Source organism: Hypanus sabinus, chromosome 14 (assembly GCF_030144855.1).
Source record: "Hypanus sabinus isolate sHypSab1 chromosome 14, sHypSab1.hap1, whole genome shotgun sequence".
In the NCBI taxonomy this organism is placed as follows: domain Eukaryota; kingdom Metazoa; phylum Chordata; class Chondrichthyes; order Myliobatiformes; family Dasyatidae; genus Hypanus; species Hypanus sabinus.
In genome coordinates, this window is record NC_082719.1 from 44166707 (window position 1) to 44184724 (window position 18018).

The window sequence follows — 18018 nt, forward strand, 5'->3', positions numbered from 1 at the left end:
TCTGCAAACAGGCAATTGTTATGACCTCCATTAGCAAGAATAGTTAGAAGTCTGTATTTATTTTCAAACTGCTGTGTGTATAATTGTTTCAATAACCAAAAACAGTTGTTTCAGATATCTTCAGATCCTTGATTTGTTGGTTGAGTGTCATTTTTAAGGTACTTGCACTTAGATTCTAATTGCTTACTTCTCAAAAAAAAACTAATTTGATACTCTCCAGTACAGACTTAAATTCATAAGTGAATACTCTGAAAACAAGTACCAGAAGCTTCAGTTTTGGAGCCATTTAAGGTTTCTACTGGTATAATTACCACATTTCAAAGAAACAATTCCAACAGTGAGCCAAACAATTATCATCAATTCATTAATATTAAACAATGCAGTCTTGTTGATCCTTTCCCATTAACCATTTTGTTCATTTTCATTAGGTGGATGAGTACATAACTCCAGAGAAGTTTAAATACTGGGAAAATGTGGGTAATGAACTTGGATTCTTATTTACTGCCAGTGGACCCTTGGTACGGTCTTCATATAAAGCAGGTGAGGAGTTAGCCTTGCGAATTTTCTTACAACATTAAAGGCACATAAGACCATAAAATACAGGAGCAGAATTAGGCCATTTGGCCTGTCAGTCTGCTCCATCATTTGATCATAGATAATTCAGTTTTCCTCTGGGCCCTAATCTCCTGCTTTCTCTGTATATCCCTTCATGCCTTGGCCAATCAAGAATCTATCAACCTCTGCCTTAAATATATATAAACCTTGGCCTCCAGAGCTGTCTGTGGCAAAGAATTCCACAGATACACCACTCTCTAGCTAAAGAAATTCCTCCTCATCTCCGTTCTAAAAGGACACCCCTCTATTCTGAGGCTGTGTCCTCTGGTCTTAGTCTCTCCCACCACAGGAAGCATCCTCTGCACATCCACTCTATTGAGGCCTTTCACTGCTTGATAGGTTGCAATGAGGTCACCCTTTGTTCTTGTGAATTCTGGTGAAAACAGGCCCAGAGCCATCAAGCACTATTCATATGACAAGCCATTCAATGCTGGAATCGTGTTTGTGAACCTCCTTTGAACCCTCCTCGGTTTCAGCATGGCCTTTCTAAGATCATGGGCCCAAAACTGCTCACAATACTCCAAATAATGCCTCACCAGTGCTTTTTAAAGTCTCAACATTACATCCTTGCTTTTATATTCTAGTCCTCTTGAAATGAATGCTAACATTGCATTTGCCTTCCTCACCATAGACTCAACCTGCAAGATCATCTTTATCGAACCCTGCACATGGACTTCCAAGTCCTTTTGCGTACAGTTTCTCTCTAGTTTACCCTTTCATTTCTTCTACCAAGTGCATGACAATTCACTTCCCAACATTATATTCCATCTGCCACTTCTTTGCCCATCCTCTTAATCTGTTTGTCCTTCTGTAGCCTACTTCCTCAAAACTACTTGTCCTCCACCTATCTTCATATCATCAGCAAACTTTGCAACAAACCCATCAATTCCATCATCCAAATAATTGACATATAGTGTAAAAAGAATCAGTCCCAACACAGACCCCTGTGGAACACTATTAGTCACTGGCACCAACCAGCAAAGGCTCCCTTTATTCCCCTCATTGCTTCCTACCAATCAGCCACTGCTTTATCCATGCTAGAATCTTTCCTGTAATACCATGGGCTTGTAGCTTGTTAAGCAGCTTTATGTGTGGCACCTTTTCAAGGGCCTTCTGAAAATCCAAGTACACAGCATCAACTGGTTCTCCTTTGTCTATCCTGCTTGTTATTTCTTCAAAGAATTCCAACAGATTTGTCAGGTGGGATTTTCCCTAGAGGAAATCATGCTGACTACAGCCTATTTTATCATCTGCCTGCAAATACCCGAGACCTCATCCTTAATAATTGTCTTCAACATCTTCCCATTCATTGAGGTCATGCTAACTGGCCTATAGTTTCCTTTCTTCTGCTTCTTTTCCTTTTTGAAGAGTGGACTGATATTTGCAATTATTTCCAGTCATCCGGAATCATTCCAGAATCTAATGATTCTTGAAAGATCATTACTAATGCCTCCACAATTTCTTCAGTCACTTCTTTCAGAACCCTGGGGTGTACACAATCTGGTCCGGGTGACTTGTCTACCTTCAGACCTTTATTTCCCAATAACTTTCTCTCTAGAAGTGGTAACTTTACATACTTCATGACCCCGACACCTGGAACTTGCGCCATATGGCTAGTCTTTTTCACAGTGAAGTCTGATACAAAATACTTAATCAGTTTGTCCTCTGTTTCCTTGTCCCCCATTACTACCTCTCCAGCATCGTTTTCCAGCGGTCTGATATCCACTCTCATCTCTCTTTTACTCTTTATGTATCTGAAGAAACTTTTGGTATCTTCTTTAATGTTATTGGCCAGCTTACTTTCGTATTTCATCTTTACCTTAATTACTTTTTTAGTTTTCTCTGATTTTTTTTTTAAAAGCTTCCCAATCCTCTAACTTCCTACTAATGTTTGCTCTATTATATGCCCTCTTAGGCTTTTCTGTTGGCTTTGACTTCTCTTGTTAGTCACGGTTGTGTCAGCTTGCCTTTAGAATATTTCTTCCTCTTTGGGATGTATATACCCTGTGCCTTCCAAATCGCATCCAGGAATTCCAGCCATTGCTGCTCTGCTGTCATCCCTACCAGTGTTCTTTTCCAATCACTTCTGGCCAACTCCTCTCTCATGCCCCTGTAATTCCCTTTGCTCTACTGTAATACTGATACATCTGACTTTAGCTTCTCCTCAAATTTCAGGGTGAATTTGATCGTATTATGATCACTTGCCTCTAAGGTTCTTTTACATTAGCTCTCTAATCAATTCTGGTTCATTGTACAACACCCAATCCAGTAAAGCTGATCCCCTTGTGGGCTCAACCACAAACTGCTCTAAGAAGCCATCTCGTAAGCATTCTAGAAATTCCCCCCCTTGGAATCCAGCACCAACCTGATTTTGCCAATCTACCTTGGAGCTCCTTTCCAGGGAACGCGCCAAGACGATAGCGTGATATTAATATGCAGCAGCCTCTCCGGACTTTGGATTGGGGATTGCCAAATGTTATGTGGATTTTCTGGTGTAGTCCGTTTTGTCATATGCTTTTGTGATATCATTCTGGAGGAACATTGTCTCATTTTTTAACTGCATTGCATTTGTGGTTTCTAAATGACAATAAACTGAATCTGAATCTGAATATTGAAATCTCCCTCCACTATTGTAACATTGCCATTTTGGCATGCATTTTCTACCTCCCATGTAATTTGTAGATCTCATCTTTATTGCTGTTTGGGAATCTGTATACAACTCCCATCAGGATCTTTTTACCCTTGCATTTCCTTAGCTCTATCCACAATGGTTCAACACCGTCTGATTGTATGTCACCGCTTTCTAAAGATTTGACATCTAGTCATTACTACTCCCATTCCTCTACTCATTTTACTATAATTTCTTCTCTCTCACTGATCAGCTCCACCCTAATTCTACCATCAAGCAACATTAGGTGGCAATATAGGTGACTACTAGTACATCTTTGGAACATGGGAAGAAACAAGAGCAGACAGGTAAACTCATGTAATCGGGGGAAGAATGTGAATTCCAGATGGACCGCAGGGATCAAGATTGAGCATAGGTTGCTGGGCCTTTAAGGCAGCAGCATTACCAGTTGTACCACTGTGCTACCTATAGGTTTGCTGATAATACGGAGCTAGGTGGGAAAGTAAAATGTCTGTAAATGGATATCAGCCATAAGAGCAAGCAAGTAACAATGTTGAAGGTGGCTTAAACCTGAGAGAGTGAAATAATTTACTTTAAGAGCATACAGTTTTTTAATTAGGGGAAATCATTCTCTATGGATGGATCTTGTTCACTGGTTTGAGGCTCAAAATTGATATTTAACTACAGTTAGTAATCTAAAAATCAAATGGTCTTTTAGCGTTTAGTGGGGGGTTGGAGTATGAAAGTAATTCAGTCTTATTGGAATTGTTACAAGCCTTTAAGACTGCACCCAGAGAACTGCAGGGTTTGTTCTTCAGAGCTGAAGAAAGATACATTTACATTAGAGACATTAGAGATTGATGTTATCCTAGGAAAACTATAGATAAGAATTAAAGTGGTCTTATTGAAATAAAGTTCCATGCAGGTTTAAAGGACTATTTCCTCAGCCTGGAAGTGTCCATTAATAGGGGAATTGGTTTAGGAAGAGAGATTGATTATGGAGAACTGATGAGAAGCAAAATTTCTTTAGAAAGAGTGTTGTAGATATTCGGAATTCTACCTGTACATGCATCTTTTTAAGCATGCGCAGGACTGGGAATGATAGATTTTTGGATAACAGGGTTTGGGTTGGAGGACAGTCAACAACAACATCTCCAACATCTTCAGCCTCTGTAATGAAAGAAAATATCAGAAATAACAATTTATCTTTTTTCTATTTTTTCAGGTGAATATTTCATGAAGAAGCTCCTGAATAAACAAGTAGCTGAGCCAAGTTAGATCACGCTGAAAACTGTTGACTACTTAGCTTTCAGAACTTTATACTTCCAAGAACACTTAATTTACTGTCTTTGAATTGTTTATGGGATTTCGATCTGTGCAAAGTTTGCCCTGAGAAAGAACTGATAAATGGCACTGAACCTATGTTGATATATCTGTCAGTTATCCACCATCATGTCAATGCCCTGTGGATCTGCTTCATGTGCAGTTTCTTCTCAGGATGTTTTTTTCCCTCACTAAAAAGATTTCATTTAAATTTTGACTGCAATTCAGAAGGTGCATTCCATGAAAACTTCTCTAGACATGGATTTTCTTTCAGTTGATTTTGGGACATTGCACAAGAGTTTGTGACATGAATGTGGAGTACAAGACAGGTATGTCTCCGTGTCCTGGGCAGTAATGAATATTGATTTGTTGGGAGATTTAGCAATTCAGTAAATCATTTATGAGACCAACAATTTCAAAATACATTTTTCCTGCAACACTGCAGACTGAAGATTTGATCAATACAATGTTGTGGAAAGCACCACAATAAATAATATATTCCTATCTGAAGTGTTCAGCTATTGTCCTAAATTTGTCTTACTGTCTGTATTTGTAATTGAACTCCTTTGCCACCATATTACTAAAGGTTGGAATGAATTAGCTGTAAAATACAGAAGTGATGTTTTCATATACTTGAGTCAGGAGATGTGCACTGTAATCAATTAAATCCTGGATGTGTGCAACATACATGTGAATGAACAATACACATGTATTCAGTAAAACTGAACTGTGTTCAGTAAAACTATGTTAAAGATTTGTACTGTGTGAAAATGTAAAATTTAGAGAGCAATAAAGCATAGATACAGGCCCTTTGACTCAATGAATCCATGGCAGCTGATCCCAATTTCCTGTGTTTGGACCATATTCCTCTAAACCCTTCCCCTTGTACTGCTAGAACCACTTTCCAGGCGATTCCTAAATGATTGTGTTCTATCTGTTTCAACCACTTCTTCTGGCAGCTTGTTCACTATATTCACCAGCCAATTCATGAAATAGTTGCCCTTTGGGGTTCCTTTTAAATCTTTACCCTCCCACCCCCAAGTCTATGCTCCCTAGTATTGGACTTCCCCACCTTGGGCGAGAGATTTATTATCCATGTTGTCTGCTTAGTAATTTTAAACATTTCGAAGGTTACCCCTCGTTCTCCTACATTCCATGAATAAAGACTTAGCCTGGTCAACTTCTCCCTATAATTCAGGCCCTCCAGTCCTGACAACATCAAATCTTCACTGCAGGCTTTCCAGTTTAATCGCATCATTCCTATGATAGGATGACCAAAACTGTATGTACTACTGCAAGAGCAGTGTTACAAATGACTATTATGACTTGCGTCCTAACTTCTAAACTCAGTGCCCTGACTGGAAGGCCAGCACGCTAAATGCCTTTTTAACCTTGTCTACCTGTGATGCCACATTCAACAAACTGCACTTTTACTCTAAGATCTCTTAGTGTCATTACACTCCCTAATGCTTTACCATTCATAGTCTCAATCCTATGTTGGTTTGACTTTCTAAAATACATCACCTTACTTAATCTGTATTGAAATCCATTTGCCATTCCTTTGCCCACTTCTCTAACTGATCAAGCTCCCCCTTGATCTGTAAATACTGTAATAATCTTTACTATCAACAATACTAAAGATCATTATAGGTCAAAGGGGATTTTGTTTTGTCATCTGCAAACTTACTGATCAAACCTTGTGTATTTGCATCCAAATCATTTATATAATGAATAAACATCAGAGGTCCTGATACAAGCCAATAATCACCAGCCTCCATTCCAAGAATCAACCTTCAACTAATTAGCCTGTACTTCCTCCCTCCAAGCCAAATTTGAATCTATGTAGCTAGCTCTCTCTGGATTTTATGCGACCTAACCTTCCATACCAGCCTAATGTTCAAGATTTTGAAAGCAATATTAAAGTCTAAATAGTCACTACCCTAATTTCATCTACTGGCTTAATGACCTGTAATGAATTTGTGGTTAGAGTGAGGTGTGGAAGTTTTATTGCAAGGTAGAGGTCAATTTTCGAACTTGTTGGCAGGTTTAATGATCACATTTGGGTTGGCCTTACTGAGTGGAAAGCTGTATGTTCCGAAGGAGAGCTGGAGTAAGTGGATGTCAGCAGTTCATGATGAATGGATCTAGAAAGGATGAGAGAGCATAGAGAGGTTTCAAATGGATCAGAGTTTCTGAAGACAAGGGAAAATGTTTACTTTCTGTGGTGAAGACTCATGGTAAAATACTTATCGTAATTTTGGTGTATTGAGTTTGCCATTAAATTCAGAACTGCCATAGATGCAGAAGTCTGGGACTCCACCTGTCTAAGCGATTAAATGCCAGTTGTTTCACAATAGCCAACAAGATCATGTCTGCTAGTTCATAAAGAACTGACACCAAATACATTCATAATCCTTTAGAGAAATTAATGAAGTGCAAGTCATGTTCATTAAGTGCACTAGTGCAAGTTGGAAACATAGAAAACCTATAGCATAATACAGGCCCTTCAGCCCACAATGCTGTGCTGTACTTTAGAAATTACCTAGGGTTACATAGGCCTTTATTTTCTAAGCTCCATGTAACCATAATACAGAATATTACAAACTCATAATTTGGCTGGAGAAGTCTGAACACAGTGTCTGAGGTACTAAGGTTCATTTGTTTTCCAAATCAGTTATGATTGATTTTCATAGATACAATTATATCTGAGTCAATAGTTTCAGAATGTGATAATGAAGTCATCAATACTTTTCTCATGTGGAAGGCCATTCTAATCTGAATGGACCTGACTATAAAACAGAACAAATTTTTCTCAGCATCCTGACACACAATAATTAATTTTGATTTGATCCCCTTTTCACATTTGATCTTTGACTGCAGTTTTTCCAATTACTTTTATGAAATAGATGATTAGTTCATAATTTTATTGATCAAAACAAACAATGGTAGACATTGATCACAAAATTGAAAGTTTATATCAGTCCTAATTTTAAAAAAACTATGAATAAGACTGGTGTTGGAGATTCAAAGTTGTTTTATTTGTTACAATGATTTACATGTTGAGCATCTGTAGCCATTCTCCTTCAGGCTAGAGTTAATAAATGAACTTTCCATGCAAATGACAGTCTTTTAGTAAGCAAGAATTAAACAAAACAACTCTTATCATTGCATATGAAAATAGTTATTAAGATGTTTTAATGAAGCTTAACATTACAACCATTTCACAGTCATATAAATGTTGATGTAGAGGTGATAACACTAATTACTGTTACAATGATCTGTTTTTGAACAGTCTCAAATCCTTATATCTTGAGTGAATTAATGACACATAATAGAAATTCTTGTACCCTGGGTGTCCATCAGTTGAAACAGAACTGGTTTCCCAGAATTATTCCATCAATGAGAAAAATGTTACAAAATGTGCTCACAGCAGTTGGCTTCATGGCAGGAACTGCCTATCAGGAAATCATGAACTGCAAGCCACGGCTTTATATCTATTTAAAATTACTGCTTCATTCCTCTAAATGTGCTCCCGATGAACAAGGTTAAAACACAAAGTGGCTTCATAAGATCACCTCGGTGAAATCTGTCACCAAATGATACAATTGTTTCAATGGTGTGGTTGGACCTTTAAACTGAATGCTAACCATGGGGATTGGTGATGTTCAAATATTAGTTCCAAATGGCTGAAGTCTCATCACATGTGGAAAATTCTGTATGACTAGTTACTGATGTCAACAAAATATCAATTCCAGTTTTGGACACTCAAATACAAAGTTATGATTTAAAAGCTGCATTAAAAAAGAGAAAAAGGCTGACTTTTAAGCCATTTCTCCATGTTTAGGTGTTTGGAGCATGGCTGTGATGTTTATCTAATGAATCCATTCTTTGTCTTTACCTCACACCCTATATTGGCCAATTCAGTAAACAGGTTGGTGATTATGACCATTTAGTCAAAACACAATCAGAGTCTGTGTAGTATTAATTTAGATTTTAGAGATGTCATCACCAGCTTTTCTCCAATTTCTAACGAGTTCTGAAATCATTTAAAATATCCAACGTATTGTTTACATTACAGACAAGATGGCAACTTTAAAGTACATATTACATCCAGGATTTAATAAGATTAAATATCTGTTAACAAAAATACACGTTTAGTGTTTCACATATGATAGGTTAATTTGGTACTGTGGCATCATATAGGCTGGGAAGCTCCATGTGTGAATCATTTGATTTCAGTCCAGGTGAAACAAGAAACTGCAAATGGTGAAACAAACAAAAACAGAAGGGCCAGCATCTATGGCAATGTTGCCTGGCCTGCTGACCACCTTCTTCCTGCTTGTTTGATTTAAAACTTAATCTGCTCTCCAATTGTGGTTTAATTTACTGCATTTCCTTTCCAGGATAACACACATAAAACACTGGAGGAACCCAGCAGGTCAGGGTGGAACTATGGAAATGAATAAACAGTCGGCATTTTGGGCTGAGGCCCTTCTTTAGGACTGGACAGGAAAGGGAAAATGACAGAATTAAGAAGTGGCAGGAGGTAAAGAAGAATCGTTGGAAGGTGGGAGGTGAAACTGGGTTGTGGGAAAGGTAAAAGGCTGGAGATGAAGCTATCTGATAGGAGAGGAGAGTGGACCATAGTAGAAAGAGTAGGAAGAAGGACCCAGGGGGAGGTGATAGGCAGCTGAGGAGGTAAGAGGCCAGAGAGGGGAACATTTCTTTATCAGAAGGAGAAATTGATATTCATGCCATCAGGTTGGGGCCTACCCAGATGGAATATAAGGTAATGCTTCTTCACCCTGAGGGTGCCCTCATTGTGGTAAAGGAAGAGGCCATGGACCAACACATTGGAATGGGAATTAAAATGTTTGGCCGCTGGGAATTGTCACTTTTGGCAGATGGAGTGGAGGTGCCTGATGCAGCAGTCCTCCAGTTTACAACTGGACTCACCAGTGGAGGTCACATCAGGAGCACCCGACACAGTAGATGACCCCAGCAGATCTGCAGGTGAATTGTTGCCTCACCTGGACAGACTATTTGGGGCCTTGAATGGAGGTGGGAGAGGAGATGAATGGGCAGGTGTTGCACTTCGGCCGCTTGCAGGGATAAATGTCAGGAAGGAGATTAGTGGGTAGGGATGGATGGACAAGGGAATCCCTACGGGAAGTAGAGGGGGGGGGGGGATACTAACTTGCAAATCCCTCCTGATCTACTTAGCATTTCCAGCATTTTCTATCTATATAGTGGCAGTAAGGGCACTACATTCCTCAGACTCCCTGGGTGAGGAAAGAGAGAAAATTCAAGTGTTCATGCTGAAAAGTGTAAATATATGGAATCAGCCTGCTGGGAATATCTGCCAAAGAATTTAGATGAAGTAGGTAGTTCCTGCAAATCAGCAACTTCAGAGAAAAGAAAAGTTACAGGAAGGAAAACATTAGTACAGTCAGTATAAATCTACAATCAGGGTAAAAATACACTAGCTAGCATTTGTCTTTTAATAAAAGCACAAAATGTTGGCAGAACTCAGCAGGCCAGACAGCATCTATGGGAGGAGGTAGTGGTGACATTTTGGTCCAAAACCCTTCATCAGGAGGGTTTCTGATGAAGGGTTTCGGCCTGAAACGTTGTCACTACCTCCACCCATAGATGCTGTCTGGCCTGCTGAGTTCTGCCAGCATTTTGTGTTTTTATTTATTTCCAGCATCTGCAGATTCACTCCTGTTGCCTTTGTCTTTTAATAGTTTCTTGTTTTTTGTTTTATTAAATCTCATTTTAAAAATAAAGTTTAACATTTATCCTATATGTATAGTTACTCATAAAAATGACAAATCAGCATATTTCTCTGAATTTACAACTTGACTTTCTTCGCTGGAGGTTCCTGTAGACTGAACTTAGGAACTTCAGCCGTGGGTGTGAAAGGAATCCTTTGAACAGTGACTTTTTTGCCAATCGTCTCCACCTGGAAGTGAAAGTTCATGAAATGGAGAAATTCAAGATGGGCTGATTTCTGGTCCAAAAAGATTTTAATACAGTTCAGTAAAGAGATATCTGTAAAATATGTTTTCCTATTAGTGAGAAAAACTCAATTTCTTTATACCTGGAATCCCAGTTTCTGAAGTTTTGGATGTAGATCATCAAGGACACGTCTGCCGTCAAAGATAAAAGCTGGCTTTAACATGTTCTTATGAATGAGTTCATAATCCAGCAGCTGTGAAGCAAAGATACGTACACATCAAAAGAATTTGAAACTCTGAAGGCAATTTTCAAGTTTGTGCTGCCATCTGTCACTTTTGCAGATTGTGGACCTGCTACCCAAAAAACTCCATTCGTCTAAATTAATGATTACTGACTTCTCACTTCACTTTGTCCAAAGTAATTTTTGTTCTCCTTTGCACTGGCCATTCACAAGGTAAAGCAACGGCATTCTGACATATTCACAGAAACATAGAAAACCTACAGCACAATACAGGCCCTTCAGCCCACAAAGCTGTGCCAAACACATCCCTACCTTAGAACTACCTAGGCTTACCCATAGCCCAATATTTTTCTACACTCCATGTACCCTATCCAGGAGTTTCTTAAAAGACCTTTTCATTTCTGCCTTCACCACCGCTGCTGGGAGCCCATCCCATGCACTCACCACTCTGCGTAAAAAACAACCCTGACATCTTCTCTGTACCTACTTCCAAGCACCTTAAAACTACGTCCTCTCATGTTAGCCATTTCAGGCCTTGGAAAAAGCCTCTGATTATCCACACGATCAATGCCTCTCATTATCATATACACCTCTATCAGGTCACCTCCCATCCTCTGTTGCTCCAAGGAGAAAAGGCCAAGTTCACTCAACCTATTCTCATAAGGCCTTGGCTCCAATCCAGGCAATATCCTTGTAAATCTCCTCTCCACCCTTTCTATGGTTTCTGCATCCTTCCTGTAGTGAGGCGACCAGAACTGAGCACAGTACTCCAAGTGGGGTCTGACCAAGGTTCCTATATAGCTGCAACATTACCTCTCGGCTCCTAAATTCAGTTCCTAGATTGATGAAGGCCAATACACTGTACGATTTCTTAACCACTGAGTCAAACTGTGCAGCTGCTTTGAGCGTCCTGTGGACTCAGACCCCAAGATCCCTCTGATCCTCCACACTGCCAAGAGTCTTACCATTAATGCTATATTCTGCCATCATATTTGACCTACCAAAATTAACCACCTCAGACTTAACTGGGTTGAACTCCATCTGCCACTTCTCAGCCCAGTTTTGCATCCTATCAATGTCCCATTGTAACCTCTGACAGCCCTCCAAACTATCCACAACACCTCCAAACTTTGTGTCATCAGCAAATTTACTAATCCATCCCTCCACTTCCTCATCCAGGTTATTTATAAAAATTGTGAAGAGTAGGGATCCCAGAACAGATCCCTGAGGCACACCACTGTTCACTGACCTCCATGCAGAATATGACCGATCTACAACCACACTTTGCCTTCCGTGGGCAAGCCAGTTCTGGATCTACAAAGCAATGTCCACTTGACCTGCCTTTGACAAAGCCATGCTGGCTATTCCTAATCATATTATGCCTCTCCAAATGTTCATAAATCCTGCCTCTCAGGATCTTTTCCATCAACTTACCAAGCACTGAAGTAAGACTCACTGGCCTATAATTTCCTGGCCTACCTCTACTCCCTTTCTGAATAAGGGAACAAAATCTGCAACCCTCCAATCCTCCAGAACCTCTCCCATCCTCATTGATAATGCAAAGATCATCGCTAGAGGCTCAGCAATTTCCTCCCTCACTTCCCACAGTAGCCTGGGTTACATCCTGTCCGGTTCCGGTCACTTATCCAACTTGATGCTTTCCAAAAGCTCCAGCACACCCTCTTCCTTAATATCTACATGCTCAAGCTTTTCAGTTCACTGCAAGTCATCCCTACAATCGCCAAGATCCTTTTCCATAGTGAATATGGAAGGAAAGTACTCATTGAGTATTCATTAATTCCAGGTCTTTGCTTTTGGTTTGAACCCATGGCAGAAAGCAATGATTTGTAATTCTCTCTGATTCTCCTTCTCCGAAATATTATCTAATATCAGTTCTTCCAAAGGTTCTAGCTCTGAAACAATTGTCCTAATCCATCCTACTCTTCATTGTCTGAAATATGGATTTATATTTACACTGCAAAAGGGGGCAAACAATCATTTTGTATAACGTTTGGAAAATAATTTAAAATTATTTCTCATTGCTTAGTAATTCTTGCCCTCAATCAAAACACAAAGGCTGTTTTCTACTGTCATCATTAAAAACTGACAAGACACAGAAACAAGAACTAACTTTCAACACATAATGAATGATTTGTTTGAAGTTAATAACTCATCTCCTTCTATCTTAGGCCACAAACTTATCAATCACCCTGATAAGTTATTAACTTCAAACTTTCTGCATGATCACTCAAAGAGTTGAACTGCATGTGCGTGTAACAAGAGCTGTATAACTCATCTCCTTCTACCCTAGGCCACAAACTTATCAATCACCCCTGCTGTGGACACTTTCTGGAGGTTCAAGATCTGTATGCTCCATGACCACTGGACTAAGTATGTAAATGTAGGAGGGGACTATGTTGAAAAATAAATGTGCTAGGTTTTCTAAAATTGACTCCTTCTACCTTAGGCCACAAACTTATCAATCACCCCTCGTATACTTCCTGGAATAATGTAGTCATTAAGTAAACAGAACTTTAGTGAAATCAAGGGACATTAACAATATCAACATGTCTCAATCTAAGCCTTTTCCAACACTATCCAGAATATACCACAGTGATTCTTTTTCACGTCCTACCTCTTATATTGCTACAAAGATTATTAATTTAATGCCAAATTGGGGTAGTGTGATACTATGAATTTATTACACACTGTGCCCTTTCAGCAGACAGGAGTCTTATTTAATCAGAGCCTGATCCAAAAATAAAATTAGTCTTTAACCCATTTATTACACAGCTTGACTTTTATATATCTAGAAATTCTGTCTTTGTTAGCATTTCATGAAAGTGTATCATCAGTTCCTCATCTCTATAAAATAACTTGCATTTATGTAGCTCATGAACTTGTTAACCCTTTTAATTGCCTGTTTCCTCTATAATTTCCTTGATATTTCTGAAGTATCTTGTCTGTTCCCAGTGCCTTATAACAGAACACAGAACAGTACAGCACAGGAACAGGCCCTTCAGCCCATAATGTTGTGCTGAACCAGCTAAAAAGTTAAAAACTAATCCCTCGTACTTACACAATGTCCATATCCCTCCATCTTCCTCACATTTATGTGTCCATCTAAATATCTCTTAAAAGCCTCTAATGTATTTGCCTCTGTCACCATACCAGACAGCACATTCCAAGCATCCACCATTCTACGAGTAAAAAACTTGACCCTCACTTCACTTTTGAACCTTTCCCCTCTCACCTTCAACACACGCCCTTGGGTATTGGATAATTCTACCCTGACAAACAGATATTCCCTGTCTACTCTATGCCTCTCATAATCTTATAAAACTCAGTATTAGATCTTCCTTCAGCTTCCGCTGCTCCAAAGAAAAAAAAAACAAGTTTGTTCAGCCTCTCGTGATAGCACACCAGGCAGCGTCCTGGTAAGCTTCTTCTGCACCCTCCCCAAAGCCCCAACATCCTTCCTATAGTGGGGTGAGCAGGACTGCACGCTGGACTCCAGATGCAGCCTAACCAGAGTTTTATAAAGTTGCAACATAGCCTCTTGACGTTTGAACTCAATGGCTCAATGAACTAATAAGAGCAAGCATTCCATAAGCCTTCTTAACCACCCTACCGACATGCGTAACCATTTTCAAGGAGCTATGAAGTTGGATCCCAATCTCTCTCTGCTCAGCAACACTGTTAAGGGTCTTACCACTAAGAGTGTACTGTGTCCTTGCATTTTCCCTACCAAAGTGCAACACCTCAAATATATCTGGGTTAAACTCCATCTGCCATTTTTCTGCTTATATCTGCAACTGATCTATATCACACTGTAATTTTTGCCAGTCTTCTATGCTATCCTTGTCTTCATATCATCCTCAAACTTACTAACCCACCCACCTTCATTCTCATCCAGATCACTTACATACATCACATCCAGCAGAGGTCCCAGCACAGATCCCTGCAGAACACCACTGATCACAGATCTCCAGCTTGAGTAAGCCCCTTCAACCATTACCCTATGTTTTCTATGGGCGAGCCTGTTCTGAATCCAAGCAGCCAATTTGCCGTGGACCCCACATCTTAATCTTCTTGATGAGCCTCCCATAAGGAACTTGGTCAAATGCCCTACCCTCATCAATCTCTCTGATCACCTTGTCCAAAAACACAGTTAAGTTGGTAAGACATGACCTGTCCTGCACAAAGCCATGCTGGCTCTCCCTAATTTGGCCATAGATTTCCAAATGCTTATATATCTTACCCCTAAGAATTTTCTCCAGCAATTTTCCTACAACTGATGTGAGACTCACCGATCTATGGTTCCCAAGATTTTCCCTTGTTCCTTTCTTAAACAGAGGTACAATATTAGCCACTTACCTATCCTCCAGGACCTCACCTATGCCTGGAGGACATGAAAATACTGGTTAAGGGCCCAGCAATCTCATCTCTTGCTTCTTGCGGTAAATCCCATCAGGCTCTGGGGACTTATCCAACTCTTGACCTCAAAACATTCTAACATATTTATACACTCAGCACTAATCTCTGGTCCTCCAGGTCCTTTTCCTTTGCTAAATACTGAAGCAAAGAAATGATTAAGTACTTCACTCACAACCTTTGCATCCAAGCAAATGTTCCCCTGTTTATCCTTGAGTGGTCCTAACCTCTTGCTCTTGATGTATGTCTAGAATGCTTTGGGATTCACCTTAACCCTACTTGCCAAAGACTTTCCATGGCCCGTCCTGGCTTTCCTAATTCTCTTCTTTAGTTCTTTTTTGGATTCTTGGAAATCCTCACTTTCTCCATTTGATCTTAACTTCTGAGGCTGTGATTTCTAGAGGATTTTTATTAAGCATCTCACGTAGAAGAGAACTGGAAATGCTCTAAGTAGGATTTTATTCCTTTTACCTTGAACTCATCCCACTCAGTACAGATGACAATGGCGTGAGCTTTGTCGCAGGCTTCATATGCATCATTGCAGATTGTCACCAAGCGAGAGACTGTACACGGGGACAAATTTAGTTCAGTGAATCGAAACAGGCCTGCACATACATTATCTGTGCATTGTAAACATTTCTAGTCATTAGTAAAATAGCTTGTTTTCAAAATTATTCAGTGTTCTATAGGTTGAACAATTTAATGAGATTAAAGGCTCCTTTAGTCAGTTTAATTATGTACCAATTTCAATAAAATCAGGAATGCAACAGTTGTCTAAAATGGAATTGGCTGAGCTTTCACGGACAATAATGAACAAATGACACAGAAAAGCACATAACAGTCTTACATGTAAAATATAGTAAGTTGTCAGAGAGAGCTGGAAATGATGAAGAGAGGCCAATGGCATTGACTCTATTCCTCTCTCCACAGATGCTGCCTGACCTGCTGAGTACTTCTGCCGTTCTTTGTTTTTGTTTCAGAGTTCCAGCATCCATAGTATTTTTTGTTTGGTTTAAGGATAAGAAATGATTCTGATTACTGCTTTAAAAATGTAGGTTAATTGTGTAATGATAAACTGAACTGAATTACTATGATGTCCTGTGCCAGAGACAACAAATTTAGAAATAGTGCTTTTCAATGTAATAAAAATAAAAATTCTACACATAATAAATGAAATCCTTTTTCCAGTTCATTCTCCTCCCTCTTTCTAAAACTGAAGCAATTTTACCCACAATTCAGTTTTCTTTTATTGGTTGTCAGTACATTGCATTTAAATTAAGTGAGAGATTGGTGGAAATAACTTGCCGAAATTAAGGTTAACATTGTATCTGGATATATACAGTAAATGGTGTTAGATATTTAAAAAAAACAAATCTAAATAATAGGAAGAATTGAACCAGTTGGATAGGAAGATGATTTGTCAACAGGAAGCAGGATTGGTGTAAATAGATGTTGTACAGAGTGGACAAAGTTTGCCAAAAGGCCGGTACTGGCTCCACATAAGACTAAACTTAAAAATATGATAAAGACTGAGTCTATTTCAAAAAACACACTATGTTTTCAGTAGTAAAGATGAATGGGTAAAGGAGAAATGTTCTGGTGTATTATACCTTGACCAGAGTTATCCTGAATTATGCTGGGATGTGACAGGTCATGTATGATCTGTTCTTTAACAACCTTGGGGTCAAAGATGTGTAGATTTGCACCTTCATCCAATAGGTATTTGCTAATGTAGATACTGGAACTCTCCCTAAAATTAAAAGAAAAGTGTTACAAGCTGTGAGCTAAATTCAAATCCTGCAGAATGAGATTAAAAATCTTAAATTCACTTAGAAAGAATCTGATGATATTCAGGTAGAATATCAACATTTTCAATGCAAAACAAGTTCTGTTTTTGAGGTAAATGATTCTCAGTAATGCTGGACCCAAAGCAACTTCATGAATGACACAGACTGGTTCTCCTATTTAGTAATACATCAATGAAACCAACTCCGGATTAGTAATTATCACCAACGTATCATTTGTGGAACCAGAGGAGCCAACACACTCGACCACTGTTACATCACCATCAAGAATGGTTAGCATTCTACCCCATACCACACTTTGGAAAGTCTGATCACCTGGCTGGACCTCTATACCCTGAGCATAGGCAGAGATGGATGACTGCAGCACCAGCAGAGAGGACCAAGGAGACATAGACAAGGCAGGTGCAGGAGCACTTACAGGACTGCTTTGAATCAGTGTATTTAGGGATCCATCTTTGAGTCTGAGTGAGCACACCACAGCTGTCATTGACTTCATTAAAACCCATGTGGGTGAGTGTGTGCCAACAAGAACATACTATACACACCCAATTCAAAAGCCATGGATGGAGCAGGAGATTTGTAGTCTGCTAAAGGGCTAGATCTGTGACATTCAAGTCTGCTAACCCAGGACTATATAAGGAGGCCAGGCACAGGTTACGGAGGGCTATCTCATAAGCAAAAGAACAACTGCGATCGAGGTTACAGGTGGAATCATTTGCAGGTCAGCTCTGTCAGGGTTTGACAGACAGACATACTTTATTGATCCCGTTTAATCACGTCATTACTTCCTGCAAAGTGAAACCTAACATCACGAACGGCCATAATGCTTCACTACCCGATGAGCTCAATGCCCTTTATGCATGGTTTCAAAGGGAGAATAAAACCACGGCAATGAGGGTCCCTGCAGCACCAGGAGACCCTGTGACCTCTGCGTCAGAGACTGAGGTCAGAGTGTCTTTCCGGAGGGTAAGCCCTCGCAAGGCAACAGCCCCTGATGGGGTACCTGGTAG

At 39.6% G+C, this 18018-nt stretch overlaps 2 protein-coding genes across 4 annotated transcripts in view; one reads left to right on the plus strand and one right to left on the minus strand.

Moving 5' to 3' along the window:
- The window catches only part of lias (lipoic acid synthetase), a 32599-nt gene extending 25733 nt beyond the window's left edge, over positions 1 to 6866 (plus strand). For both annotated transcript variants that reach the window (XM_059989054.1, XM_059989053.1), the window contains exons 10-11: positions 429 to 540; positions 4470 to 6866. In XM_059989054.1, coding sequence (XP_059845037.1) covers positions 429 to 540; positions 4470 to 4522 — 165 coding nt within the window. In that variant the 3' untranslated portion in view covers positions 4523 to 6866. The remainder of the gene's footprint in view (positions 1 to 428; positions 541 to 4469) is intronic.
- Positions 6867 to 7583: 717 nt separating this feature from the next.
- Positions 7584 to 18018, minus strand: part of ugdh (UDP-glucose 6-dehydrogenase) — a 31079-nt gene continuing 20644 nt past the window's right edge. For both annotated transcript variants that reach the window (XM_059989052.1, XM_059989051.1), the window contains exons 10-13: positions 16814 to 16953; positions 15675 to 15766; positions 10671 to 10781; positions 7584 to 10532 (exon numbers count right to left, since the gene is read on the minus strand). In XM_059989052.1, the coding sequence (XP_059845035.1) occupies positions 10422 to 10532; positions 10671 to 10781; positions 15675 to 15766; positions 16814 to 16953 (454 nt within the window). In that variant the 3' untranslated portion in view covers positions 7584 to 10421. The remainder of the gene's footprint in view (positions 10533 to 10670; positions 10782 to 15674; positions 15767 to 16813; positions 16954 to 18018) is intronic.